The 14,560-nt window shown below is 46.8% G+C and overlaps 1 protein-coding gene and 1 long non-coding RNA gene across 2 annotated transcripts in view; both read right to left on the bottom strand.

Annotated features, from left to right (window-relative positions):
- RCOR1 (REST corepressor 1) overlaps positions 1–84 on the bottom strand; it is an 81,974-nt gene extending 81,890 nt beyond the window's left edge. The window contains exon 1 of the mRNA XM_032691390.1: positions 5–84. Within this exon, the coding sequence (XP_032547281.1) occupies positions 5–53 (49 nt within the window). The 5' untranslated portion in view covers positions 54–84. The remainder of the gene's footprint in view (positions 1–4) is intronic.
- Positions 85–11,061: 10,977 nt separating this feature from the next.
- On the bottom strand, positions 11,062–14,119 carry LOC116788402. The gene is made up of 3 exons (XR_004357624.1): positions 13,895–14,119; positions 13,128–13,222; positions 11,062–11,246 (listed from the first exon to the last, which is right to left on the bottom strand). It is a non-coding gene; the product is annotated as an uncharacterized LOC116788402 (long non-coding RNA).
- Positions 14,120–14,560: the final 441 nt, after the last annotated feature.

Here is a 14,560-nt window from a genome sequence, read left to right as displayed (position 1 = left end):
CTACATTTTGGGAGGCCATCCCGCCCGCCCATTGGCCGGCGCCGCCTGTCCATCGCAGCGGCCCCGCGCTTCCGTTCGCTGGGCGCGGCGGGGGCGGAGCGCGGGCCGTGCGTGTGTGCTGGAGCCGCGATCTCTCCGCCCGGCGATACCTCTGCTCCCCGCTCCCCTGCTCCGGGCCGAGCGGGGGAGAGGCGGGCCCGTAGCTCCCGCCGGGGAGCCTCTCCTCGGCCGCTCGCCCGGCCCGGCCCGGTTCCGCCGCCCCACCGGGAACTCAGTCCCGGGAGGAGCTTGGCGAGGGACTACTTTGCCCCCCCACCCACCTCCCCCCGCGGCGGAAGGTTACGGCGCGGTTTGAATGGGATTCCCTACAAAGCTCAGTTTCCCTGGGGGAATCTGAGCCCGGCAGGGTTGGAGGTCTGTTATCCTCGTGTTCGGGACGGCTCCTGTCGGCAGCACCGGCCACAGCCCGCCGAGGGCAGGGGTGTCCCGGCAGCCGGAGGGGGCGGCCCCGCCGGAGCGGTGCCGAGGTTGCGGGACAGCGCTGGGACTGGGGGCGCTCCTGCTACCCCGAGGGAACGGCAGCATCCCGCCGGGAAGCGGCACCGCACGGACCAGGGTCCGCGGTGCAGCCCCGCCCGCAGGGTGCTGCCACTACCCCCAGGGCAGAGCCGCCCGCCGCGGGGCTCGCACGGTGCCGAGGAGCCGCTGCCGCCCGGCTCCGCTTAAGTAACTCCTGAGTTCCCCCATCCCCGCTCCCTTGCCGAGCCGGGATTCGCGCTGGGGGCCCGGCCGAGCAACAGATCCCGCGCCCCGCATTCCCACATTCCCAGCGGCGCGCCCGGTTCCCCACGCGGCGGAGGAGGACGAGCCGGCCGGGATCAGGAATCCCTCCCGGGGGCGGCCGCGTCCCACGCCCGGTGCCTTCCCCGGGGTGACCCAGCAGCGAGCGGCTGCCCCGCCGCCGGCAGCGCTCCGGGAGTGGGGCGAGGGAGGGAACAAAAGGGGCAGCGGGACCGCTTTCCCTCCCTTCGTCACACGGGGCTCCTGCCGGGAAAACCTGCACGCCACCGGGGAGAACTGATGGGGGAGGAGGGACGGGAACGGGGGTCCGGACCCGCCCTGGCTAAATGGGCAACCAAAGTATGTATAGACCGCTCGCTGTTATTTTGCGACTCGGACTGTACGTCAGGATGAGGCAACACAATGCACGATCGTGGAAAGCAGCTTGTGGGGTGTGTCTGCTATTTTCATTCAAATTAACTTCTGTAGCAAGTTGGTTTTTTTATTGGCCTGTGCAATTAAAAGTGCCATTTGACTAGCAGCGGTTATCTCGTATCAGCCAAACTGTCCCCAGCCACTCCCCGCCTCCCTCTGCCATTTTAATCCAAGAGAATTTGCACAGGGGGAGGGGGAGAGAGCTGCCGAGGGAGAGCCGTGGTCTCTAGCCCTGGGCTTATCCTTCCCTCTCTATGTTGTGCCTCAGATTATCAAAATCATTTCACTTCTAGTTTAGACACGGTGTTTTCTCCATTAAAATTAGGGAAAGAAATACCTTTTTGAAATGCATGGTAGTTTGTTTCAGCATACTGTCGTCTTTACAATATCTCCTTTCTCCTCTACACTCGGTATGTGTGTTGTGTGTACATACTGACATGCACAGTTTCCTTCATGTACACATGCATGTACCTGTGAATATTTATTCAGCACAGTTATTTAACGCAGAAAAACTAAGCTCACTTTCACTGCATAAAAATAACTTTTGCTAGCTCACAATGCTAAATTTTATGACGATGACTCTTGATCCCACACTCTTTAAAAATATCAGCTCTAAATCAGGGGAGTAATTAGTGATGCTCTTAAACCCCAGCACTGACAGCCACAAATATTTTCCAGTATGGAGTGTACTACTTCACAGAATACATTTTCATGATAGACAGGAATGCAAACATGGCTGAGTGTTCGTTATCCTTCTCTGTACTCTAGGATTTCTACACCAGAAATCCTAACACTCTAGGATTTCTACACCAGAAATACAAGAGCAGGAAGGGAACACCCACTCTTTCATTTAAAAATGAGCTCGAGTGAAATTCAAAAGGTTTCTCCATTGCTTTTGAAAGTCCCACCACTCAAAAACAAAAAAAAAAAAGCTTACCCAAGACTTAGGCTGAAACAAATTGGGACCTAATTTTTGTCTTCACTTCCTCTCTCTCCTTCCCTCCCTCCTCCTCTCTTTATAGCCATTACCCACTTAGGCCCCAGGATTAAAATCTTAAATCAATCATCTAAATTATTTATAACACAATTTCACTCATTTAAACTGTTGAAACAACATTTACTGCTGCTTCGCCACTGTTTGCCTTTCCCAAAGCCGTGGCCCCTGCAGCTCCTCCTGGAACCAGGACTGAGCAGTGCAGTCCACCCCCAGGCTGGGGGAGTAGTGTGTTCCCTGTCCCCAATTCTGCTTGGCAGTGCCATGAGGGAGGCCACCGCTGCCGAAGCCATACCCTGGGGCAGCGGGGCACACTCTGCCCCTCCTGCCCACTCACCAGGCTGCTCCGTGACCCCAGCACAAGATAAGGAGATGCCCAGGAACAGCAGCAGATCTCTGCCTTCTGCCTTGGGTGCCAAAGGCTGCATGTGTGCACTCTGTGCATGTGTGTGTGTCCCCAAAGCAGGAAGTCTTGGCATTGTCACTGTCACTACCAGTTTGCACCTGTCACAGCTGTTGTCCCAGGCCAACAACATCCTCTTCACCCACAGCAGGGCTCCTATTTGTTTTCAAACCTTTCTGCAGAAATTCATAGGCCCTGAACAGAACATCTCTGATGCTAATTTGAGCTTTTTGTTTCTAACCATTGAGAAAATTTTTTGTGCTTGTTTCTTCTTCCTGAACACTGTGGTGGTGGGTTTCTTTCTGCTTTGGCTTTAGCCTGAAGTTATGAGGGTGTTCCAACACAGCGCTACAGATTTTGGGGGTGTTCTTGAAGGAAACTTTGAAAAATTCTTTTCTGGCCATAAAGAAAACTCTTTGCAGAGTGTGGGTGAACATGTACACAGAAACTGTACACAAAACACAGAATTGTGTTTTATTTTTTAGCAGCAGTAGTGAATACACTTTTATCAGCCTCTGATACAAGTGCCAGAAGAGCAATGAATTCTACTCCTCTGGCTCATGCTGTTTGCTCTGCAGAAAACCTGTGTTAAAACTTATTTTGAAGTTCTGCAAGGTGGGACAGATGAGGAGGAAACCCCTTGAGCACTAAGTGAGCCTATGGTGTGTGGGGGGTCTTGTTTACCTGGATCAAAACTCTATTGAGACACATTAGGCCATGATCCCACATGTGACTGTGCACACCTGTGTGACCTGCTAAGGCTCACCAAGAGGAGTTTCGTGCATGATCTGCAACAGACTGAGTTATGTAAAGCAGGGATGGTATTTTTCCTAGATCCTGAGCTTGACTGCAACTTCTGGACATTACTGAAATGTAGTGGTTAACCTGCTCAGCTATTTAGATATCAGACCAAAAAGGGTGGGAGAAAAGGTCTCCTCCTTATAAAGACAGTGTTATTGTTGCATGTGTGTTATAACCTAACAGATTGCATGAGGCAGGACTGTCTTTTTAAATAATTTCTTGAAATTTGTTTCTCTTTGTCAAGGGAAAAGCACCTCTCCTTGCCAGTTTTTAAATGAAAACTTTTCTTATTGCCATTAACCCTGTCAGTCCCACAAGTGAAATACAGATGAAGTAGAAATGCAGCCAGGATACCCAACAACTGAGCAGCCTTCATTCCCTGGATGAAAAAAATAGTGTCTTCTGCCTCTTTCTTGATCTCCTTCCTTTTGAGACTTTTCCCAGGGCAGCAATGCTCATCATGCATCCTCAGGGCTGCCAGTTCTTGCAACAAAGGGTTACGAGAGTTAAAACCCTACCCATTTGCTGGAGCTGTAAAAAGCAGCTCTCACCTCTTTTGTACAGTATTTTCCTTGAAAACTGACATGCTAAAAATGCTTACCCCAGTGAGAATGTGCCTGTGTGTTTACACAAGTATATATGTATGTATGTATGTATATATATATACACACATATATTTGGTTACTAGTAGTAAAAGGGGCAATTAATCATGCTCTGGACTGATTGTTTTTAATACTGAAAGGCTATTAATCAGGAAAATGTTACCCTTTGAACAAGATGTTTATACAGTGAACACTATGGATTGGGTTTTTTTTTCCCCTGGTGCTAAGCTGCCTGCTAATGCAGAGCGGAAGTCGGGTTTATAATCTCTTACATTAGAACTTCGCGCTCCAAGTTTGACAACAATTTTGGCTGGAATTTGGAAGGAATGCATGGGAGTTGATGCTTGGTTCTCTTAGATTTCAGGGGACTTGGGTGTTCAAACCCCAAATCTCTGGAAACATTTACAAGCCTAAAAGACAGAAACAGGCATCATGTGCAGATTTCAAAAACACCTCCTTCTGCTGAAAAAACCCCAAGGGGCATCTAATTTCACTTTAATGTAACTAAAAGACTTTTAAAATCTGTCCCTAAATCTCTTGCAAGCCTTTGCAAATTTGTCCTTGGAGCCTTTCAGCCTGAAAGTTGCTTTTAGAGAAGGAATAGTATAGCAAATTTTAATCCAAACTTTTATTTCCCACTGGAGAGAATGGCTCACATCCTGTAGTGAGTGGGAGGCCAGCGGAAAAAATACAGGCGGGAACTGTGGTGGGAGTGAGAGGGTGCAGAGAGGCAGCTGAGACTGGATCAGCAGCAGGAGGCAGGAAAAGGGATGCTGGCAGCTGCAGGGTAAGCACGGCAGGACCAGGGGAGCCACAGCAGCCAAGGAAACCATGTCTTGGCTTGAAGCAGAGCTCCAGGCTGATCCGGAGGGGAGGCCCTAAGGGCTGGCCCTGGGAGGAAGGAGAGGATGAGATTGAAATCCTGCACAGGCAGAGGCTGACGACACCAGGGAGAGCAGTGGGATAAACACACGACATCTTGACACAGGCAGAGTTGCAGAGAACACGCTGTGTATCCCAGCAAAGTATGGACAGACTCTAGTGGGTTTGTTTCAGCATCCATGCTAGGAGCTATTTCACAGCCTGTGAAGCTGGTGGGAATAGGAACCATCCATCTGTCTGTGCTCTTGTGCGCATCCCCTTAGCAGGGTTTTGACTCCTGGGGTGTATGGCTTTCCCTGTCACCCCGTGTTGCTCTCACAGGACTCCACTTCCTCCCTTTCCTCCTGGGAGCTTCTCTCAGCTAATTAAATTTGAGACTGTCAAGGAGCCCTGTTCCCCCTCAGCTCCCCCACCTGCCCAGCCAGCAGGGCTCCAGAGTGGAGCACCCTCGGCAGGCAGCACCCAGAGTGGGCAGCCCCTCTCTGAACACCATCCTGCACCCCTGATCAGCCCTGGAGAAGAGCTCAGGAGGAGAAAGTGGGAAGGGACAGCAGTGAGAGGAGGCGAGACAGGAGCTAGTCTCTGGTGGTACTAATCCCTCCATAGCTGGTGCCTTCTCACAAAAAACAAACTTTGAATGAGGTGGGACAGGGACCTTTACCTGCCTGAGGATGAGGAGAAAGCACGCAGCAAAATCAGAGTAGAAAGCCTCAGATAGCTGATGGGCTTGCCCCACTCAGTTCTGTGTTTAAGTTAATCTCCATATTTGAAGAGAAACACGTGGTGTGAAGAGATTACTCCTTAAAAAAACAAATGGGGAAACAATATTTCCTTTTAGGGAACCACTTAATTGTAGGGATGATTGCAGATGGCACAGCACTTATCTGGGAAAATACTCCTCTCTTTTTATAAACTTTCATTTCACTTGTCTCCATCATCACCATCTCGGCAGCGAGGCACAGTGCTGAAGTCTGTGAGGGGAGACAGAATTGCAGGGGACAGCTGCCATCATTTTTAGAGTGATTGGGAGTCAAATAACATAATTTTCCTCACTGGTGATTTTGAACAAGAAACGCACATCCCTTTGTGGAGCTCTTTGTCACAAGACCTAGTGGGACAGAGATTGAGGTTTAACAGTAGATATTCATTGCAAGAGGTTTGCAAGGAATACAATCCCTTGCACTTCAGTTTTTAAATCAACCTTTTTTTCTTTTTTTTTTTTTTTTTTTTAGTGAGGGAAGAAGTTTTCCCCGGGAGTAGCTACTTGTGCAGTGCTGTGACATTACCTTTGAAGGATGCTGCTGTAGCAAGGCTAACCAACTATGAGAAACATCACCTGGATCCAGCAGAAACCTCCTCTATGCAAGCCTCTCCATGGGAGCAGCTTTCCATGTTGCTGCAGTCCACAGCAACAGAGGTGGAAGCAGAAAAGGCTGCTCAGAGAGAGGTGTCTTACCTTTGCAACCTGGCAGGCAGCTCCCTACCAGCATCCTCCAACTATGGTGCCCGGGGCTGCAATCGCAGCAAAGTCCCTCAGCCAAGCCTCCCTCAGTCCCCCTCATGTCTTGCTGCTATCAGGGTAATCTCAGCAATGAGGAAAGAGAGGTCCAGTTGAGAGGCAGCTGCTTGCTCCTGAAATCGTACCAAAAAAATCCCCAGTTTGACGTCCTGCCAACACAGCCCCCTTTACTCCACCATTCATCTCAATCTTCCCATGACATAGGGTGATCTTAGGGAAATGCAGCCAGGGGTATCCTGAAGGGCCTCTGACCACTGGCATTCCTATGGGAAAGGGAACTATTTGAATTAATCTGAAATTCCCCTCAAAACTCAGTCGTAGGTCCAAGCAAACTGTTGTAACAGAGTAGTAAAAATGTACAGGTTGGTATGTCCATACATGTATGTGGGAGTGGAGAAAATTGTCTTTCACATCGTTCTGACATACATGGAGATCACTCTGCTGAAATCCCTGGAAATTCCCTTTGTTAAAAAAAAAACAGTAGAAGGCTCAGGCCCAGTGTTTCTGTGAACACACCCCTAAGGCAGCACAGCTCATCAGGACTCTAGTGCCAACCTTTTATTGTACACTTTCTCTTCCATTCAGTCCAAATATAATCTGGAAATCTCAAATGCTAGTTATCTCAGGGGGAGAAGAGAGAAATCAAGGTTAGTCCTTCACTGGTGTTTGCCTAAAAAAAACCTGCGACACATGAAAACCCAAAAAAGACAATTAAAAATATCAATGAAAGCTCTATTTAGTGTCAAGTGAGGAACTAATCACGAACCAAAAGAAACAATTTTATAAAATAACATGACCTAGTACCTCTTAAAATCATTATTAAAAAGAAAGCTACATTCCTATCTGCCCCAAGATTTTTTTTTCCCGTATTAAACACTGAACACATCTAAGACAGATGCATTTCCCCCCCACACCAGCACTGAGCACAGGGGATGGATGCTGTTTCTCAACAGACAACTTGTTGGTACCCTCTCACAGCCGCTGCACCACTGGAATTCACCTGATGACACCAGAAGCCAAACTCAGACATCAGACCAAATCTTTATTCTGTGGTCTACTTTTTCTCAGTTACAGTGTTGTAAATCGAGGGTTTAAACTGATCCCAACCTGCTCAGAGGCACTGGAAGGCTCTGGATTAATATCAAGCACAGGCATCTGCCTCCTGCTGTTTCTGTGTCTGTGGTATCAATAGTGATTTTGAAAATTATTATTTCCATACAGGCTATAATGACTTACAAGGAATAGTTACAGCCTGTTGTGCAAATGTGAACAACACTCGCTTTTTTAAAACGTGGATTTTTCATACGACAGGAACTAATGGCCCTTTCAGAGCAGTTATGGTCTATCTTGTCAATTTGGTTTCTATTCATGCATGCTAAGTGAATTTTTATAGCCAAACTAGGAGTCCTTAAAAATGAGCCTTATACTGGAAATGCAGATGTGACTTACTGTGAGTTGTGCTAGGAGAGCATCCCTGCCCCTGGGGAGCCAGAGCCAGTAATCAGAATTCCCTTTCCCTGTGCACATAACATGACTTGCAGGCACTCTTTCATCTGCACTGAGAGGCAGGAAGAAGAGGCAGAATTAGCCCCTCATTACAATAATGTTTCTCACACTTTCTCCAGCTACTCTCTGCAGGCATTAGTAGAGAGGCCCTGGCTGCCAGAATTGCTGAAAACCTACATCTCCAGTTAAAAGAAATCAGAGAGCAGGGTGCTCAGTGGCTCTGAAAAATCACAGCCACAGAGCTTTAAACAAATGCTTTTATACCATTAAAAATATAAATATATAGACTCACCTTAACTTTACTCTCTACTGTGAGTGCTTTGTTGTGAAAGAAAATTGTAAATTTTCCAGACTATCTGATTTCTCTTACGGCTTCACCACTATAAACTGTACTGCATATGTACATCGATATATTTACCTGCCTGCTTCACAGCTGGACAGAAAATGAAGCCACCTCAATCATCCTCACTTTCAGCAGTAGAGAAAACTGACTTTTTCCCTCACTTGATGCCAATTAAAATGCAAAATGTGGATAATCTGATCTCCACTAAATATTCCAATCCCCTCCATAGCACAGGGTGGATATACTTCCGTACTCTCTGGCAACCTGAACCTTTTCTAAGACTGGAAAAAGCAAGAGAATAGAGACTGTACAATCTTATTACTTATTTATTCAGAATGTTGTAGCCGTGCCTCCCTTCATCTCTTGGCTCCTTACCCAAAACCTGTGTAATGAGCAACATCACAGGACCTGACTACCAGCAGACGCGACACCTCCACTAAAATGAATGCATTTATACTGATTTATGGCAGCTGAGGAGCTGCCACAGCACATCCAGGGAATACCTATCTCTCCAGAAAAAAAGATACACCTCTGACAATGTGTTCCTGAGGTATTTCTCACAGATCCCATGCCTTAGTGGAGTAGGAGCCACCCCCACTCCAGCTTCTAATCTTGTCTCCGTTGCTGCACTGAGTGCCTGACCACCTTGTCCTCATCATAGAGGCTCTCCTCTGAAAAGGCATGGAGCCAAACCTGGCATGAACCGATCAGATATGTACAAAGGAAAATCTTGACAGCATCTGTGAACAGAGTTTAAGAGAAAGGAACAAAATAATACCACATATGTTAACAGATTGAAATGGTAGCTATGGTGACCACGGACAGACAAAGAACAAACCATTTTGACTGAATTCAGCGAATTCTTTCTGGCAACAAACTGCAAGTATAAAGCAAACTTTTAAAAATCCCTAATGAAATCATTATAACAAATCCATTTAGCTCTGTTTGGTGTGTTTGCTTTTTAAATTTCCATTGCAGCTATTGCATTAAACCTATTAATCATTGATGTAGTCAAATAATTTCCACCAACTAAAAATAGGGATTTTCTCACGGTAAAAATAATTAAATAAATAAATAAATAAATTGCATTTTCAAGAAAAAAAATTAAAAGCAAGGAATAGTTATTGTAAAATGGCAGGCATTCATAATTCAGAGCATTTTCTAGTACATGAGAGAGTGTCTGGGTTTTGTAGAATAAAGGCTTGTTTATGAAAGTTGGATCACTTTCCCTATCCTGATATGCAGTGTAGCTATGGAAAATGACAGTCCTGTTTATTGTGTATCACAGTGTCAAACATCTCAGAGTCTCTTTCCTCCAGAGTGCCCATTTTTTTTCAGCCCTTTGGAGGAGCTGTCCCTCAGTGCTCTCCCACTGAGAGCTGGCCAGTTGTGCCAAGGGGAATTGGGCTGAGGACAACGTGGGGGAGCACAGAGCTGAGTTATCGAGGGGCAGAAAAGCTGCCTCCTTAGAACCAGCACTGGAGATAGCTGGGAGATGGGGAAGATTAATCCAGTGCCAGCACAGCATAAGGCTGCTCAAAGTGCTGCACAGCTGCTTGCAAACTCCCACCCCAGGAGGCTTGCAGGGGCTGGAGGAGGCTCCACAGGGAATGTCACGATGGAGACTCCAGCATGTCACCTGCTGTGGAGCATCCCAGGCACACCTTGGTGGACACCCCACTGCCTGCTCTGTTTTAGTCTGGAGACTGATTCAGAAAAAGCAAAACAAATGATGCTGCCCCTGCACCCTATCCCTTCCCCCAGCTGCACTCACTGGGTATAGTTTCACAGCACAACACAAAATCCTAATTCTAACCTGAAGTTAGAAGTCTTACTTCTAACCAGAAGAACTGCTGTCATTTCCCTGTCTTGTTAATATTTAACTCAGTGTGTTTGGTCCTTTCTGCATACTGTATAATTCCTAACAAGATGGATTTGCAATGTAGTCGTGCTTTTGATGCTCCAGGGGCAGTAACTTCAGATTTCTGCAGTGCACGGACACTCTCAACTCTACTCTCTCATTATCTGCACAAGTTAATTGTTCTTTAAAAAACAAAACAAACCAAAAAAAGCAAACTAGCAAGAAGTGCCCACCATTCAAATGCCACTCTCTTTATCTGTTTGATGACTGAGGCTCTGGCTCAGCCTTGTGTCAATTAAATTAAGTTCCCAGCTATGCCATCGCTGCCTGCGTGACAAAAGGCACTTCACTGGCTGGCTGTGCTCTTCAGTTTCCTGTACACTAAAACCGGACCAAGTTTAAGGCCTTTCACTTCTGCCTAGCATGGCCCTTCCTTATATTCTCCACCCACACACTTTGCTTTTACTCTTGCCAGCCCATAAGGCAGGTCCTCCGGGACTGTGCCTGACTCTGTGTGGGTCCCCTGAGAGCAGAGCTGAGCGAGGGTGAGCACATGTGCTCTCTGTCTTTTGTAAAGAGATAGCCAGAGGAAAGAGAATTCAGTCCACACAGCCTCACCTGCTCAAGCTGTTTGCTTTAGCCGTGGCTCGAGTGTGGCAGGAGCGCATGGAGTGGGAGGAAGAGGGGAAAAAATTAGTGCCTTTTCTTTTGGTATTGCCTGGAAACAGTAAAGAAACAGTTACTTTGATTTTATGTGCAGTAAACCCTCACTAGATGGCTCCTTACAGCAAGTAAATATATTCCCCACAGAAAGAACACTGATGTGGCATAATCCGTGTGAGAGCCGAGGTAGCGTGATGCTAACGGGGCTTTATCGCTGGCTGAGCGTTTTCCATGGAAAAGCAGTGTCTAACATGGGGTGTGTGGGTGAATTATGACTTACGAATGGCATCACTCCACGAGTCATGAACTGTGAGTCACATGGGCACGGGTGTCTCAGGCACGTCAGAAATGCCACTTGCCCTTTTCTGTAGGTTTTTATATTAATCCGTTTCACATTCAGCTTTCTAATTCAGAAAGCAGAACTGGGTTGCAGTCAAGGGTACCAGCAGAGGAGATCCTGGGGGGTATTAAGGCAGAAACCCCAAATGTCATGTAATAACTCCTAAAACAAAGAAGCAATGCTGGCTTCTGAAATGCCCCCCCCATTACTATCACAAGAACATGTTATTTGTAATATGTGTATTGGTAGGATGTTCTGGGCAGAAGAGCAAAAAGAAATGAGCTGTCATCTGCAGTTAACCTCTCATTCATACATCACTGTGTGCACTCAGTGGTTCAAGGTTATGCAAGTTGATTGTGCCCTCATTAATGAGCAGTGTTAATTGGTGTCTATCCTGCTTTGAGATAAACATATGTATATTATGTGTTAAAAGTACTGCAGGTTGCGAAGGAGCTGTATGATAGACAAATATATATGGGCTCTGCATAGGGAGCTACAGGGAGAAGTTGTGTTGTGAAATGCTAGGACTGATTTAAATCCACCGGTGATTTCGATCTGGGCAGCCCACGTCCCCGTAAGCCAGCCTGGCGCTGGCTCAAGGGCCGGGTAACTTCTGCTGGCAGAGCTCTGACACCATCACTTGGCTCCCTGCTCTGGCTCTTGTTGCACCCCTGAGCATTCTGCCTTCAGCCCACTTTTCAAGGTGAATTAGCAGTGATTTTAGTTTCCCTTAAACCCCCAGGCTATAAGCTCTGGCCATCACAGCTCACAGATGATTTAACTGCCATGGGGTCGGGGCAAGCAGACACAGTGGAAGATATTGTCCATCCCCATATAAGCTGCCCCTGCTCAGGAGTCAGTGGCAAGGGAGTTAGGTTGGCTGCTGGTCTGTCTGTCAGCAGCCTCAAAGGCTTTATCCAGCCTCTTTTCTCTCACTTTTCCCTCTGCACACATGCTGGCGTGGTGCTAACTTGGAATGAGCTCAAGCACACAGACTCATGAGCCTCACCTCTCCTCATGAGGGACAGAAATCAAGGTTTGACATGGTAGCAGACTTGAACATCATGAAAAGACCTTTTATTCTTTCCCTGAGAGCTACTGAAAATGAGCACAGATAAATACCCTGAACCAGGTCATAATCAACACACAACATTGATGCAAATATGTGGATTAGAGAATTATGACAATTACATTAAATAATCTCAAAAGAAGAGAGTCACATGTCTCATAAACAAGCACAAGCTATCCCAGACCAATGCAAGAATATACTAATAAAGTAATATTTGATCATCTAATTAATGGAGCTGTTATCTCCCCATACCAACGCAGGGCTTAGAGCTTTTAGGCTGTTAAATATTTTGTCTCAATGTTTAAAAGCAAGTAGCACCCAACAGACCTTTCCTTTTCTCAGTAGCATTCCCTTGAAATGTGGTTGTTTACTTCAGACCTTGAAGGCTGGATTAACAGCAGAGATTGTTTGCTTTAAATTATACACACAAATTTTGTTGTCGTTGCTTTTGCCACTAACAGGCTATTTAATAAGTGTCAAAATGGCAAAGCTTACTGACTACAAAAGTGAAAGGGTCAAATCTGTGCATCCAGAAATAATACAGAGATTTTCCTCTCTTTTCATGAAATGTACTTGCAGCAGGCAGTGTTAAAGTGCTTCCAACTTTCATAGCAACCAGGAGAAGCAGCTCATGAGTCAGCCCAAGGAGGAAATATGTCATTAGCCAGAGAGTTTTCAACATATGCAAAACTGTTGATGTGTCTATGGCATCCAGGGAGGAATTTTTATAATATTGTTTGTAGTCAGCAGTTTATTGCCACAGTCGTGGGTGTGGGCAAGTGTCTCAATGGCTGAGGCTGTGATTGCCCCCAACATCACTGAGTGTTTCACACTGTGGCTCTCATGCTCCTTCTTTTCAAGACAGGAAACAGACGAGACATTTTTGGTTTTGATAGCTGCGGGAAAGACCCGAGTCCTCATGGTTGTACCTTGAGTTCCTCTTCATCCTTCATATCGTGTTCACTGCACCAAGGAAGGGGTAGGGCTCTTATCTCAGCTTTCTGCAGTTCCAGCCCTTCTGCAACTGAATGAAAACAAACAGAAAGAAAAAAATAATCAGCTCTGTAGTTTTTCTTGCCTGTGTAAATTATGCATCACACTCATTATAGGAAAAAGGAAGACGCAGATTTGGAAATCAGTTGTGAGTTTCTCCATATTTCTTACAGTTATGCCAGTGTTACAGCTGCATACACAGGGGACTTTTCTTTTTTCATGCAGCTTTACACCAAAATAAAGGCCTCAGTTGTTCTAGTTGGTGATTAGGCTCAATATTATGCCTCTGGGAATGGGAGGCACGGGCACTCAGAGGAACAGAAAACTTAATGAGTTCTTTATTTGAAGAAGAAAAAATTTTTCAAAATGTTTTCCAGAGCTCACAGGAGAGATTCAGAGGCTATTCCCTCTTCAGGAAGATGCAGCTGTTCCAGGTGAAAAAATTAACCCTCGTCTGCCCCCAGTAGCCCCTCACCAAAGGTTTCCTTGCCCTCCAAGCCCAAGCTGAGCTGTGGTGCACAAATTTTCTCACTGGTTAAAATGCTGAGCCCTTTACTAGATCTTTTTACTAATATGGCTCACATTGGCATGTCTCCCTGCAGGACTTGGGATTCACAGTGGGATCACCCAGAAATCAATCTTTCGTTGCACAACAAGCTCCAGAAAGACAAGGAGTACAACCAGTGAATTTGCATACGTTTACCTTGGAGGGGAGCTTGCAAGTGGTTCATGAACCACCCCCGTTTTGGGTAGGTTCCTATGCCCAGGTCTGACCTGAGAACATCACACCTCAAAATGGAAACTGCTGCACTACGAGCTGAAAGGGCAGAGACCCTGTCCAGCAAGAGCAAAAGAAAAATGTTGTTATCTGAAAATATCTTTAGGTATTTGTAATTTTTATGGCTCGTGGTCTTTTTTTCAAATTTGAATATTTTATGTAATGGAACAAATAAAACCAAAACCCAATCTCAAGACTGCTTGCAGAGCAGCTGGGCAGTGGGCAGAGCAGTGGGCAGCGAATCCCCACTGTCACCCTGAGGCAGAGCCTCCTGCATCTTCTGGGTCTGTGACATCAACCTGGGGAGAACACTGCAGAGGCCACAAACTCTGACACCAGCTGGCCCAGCACTGGAGCTGTGGGCCAACCTCAGCTCTCAGCAGCCCAGCTGGCAGCATGCCCTGCATCCCCAGACTCTGCCATCCCTGTTGCTGGGACACAGCACTTCCAGCACTGAGGCATCTTGTTGGATAGGGCCACCCAGGGGCGCCTGTTGAAGATGACCCCACTGCCAGCTCTATCTACAGTGGGAGGTAAAGGCGTGATGCTAAAACCTACCCACTGTCTTATTTTATCCCAGATCAGATGTCT

The sequence above is a fragment of the Chiroxiphia lanceolata genome, chromosome 6, assembly GCF_009829145.1.
Source record: "Chiroxiphia lanceolata isolate bChiLan1 chromosome 6, bChiLan1.pri, whole genome shotgun sequence".
In the NCBI taxonomy this organism is placed as follows: Eukaryota; Metazoa; Chordata; class Aves; order Passeriformes; family Pipridae; genus Chiroxiphia; species Chiroxiphia lanceolata.
The sequence above is the reverse complement of the archived record's forward strand: the minus strand, read 5'-3'. Positions and strand labels throughout refer to the sequence as shown.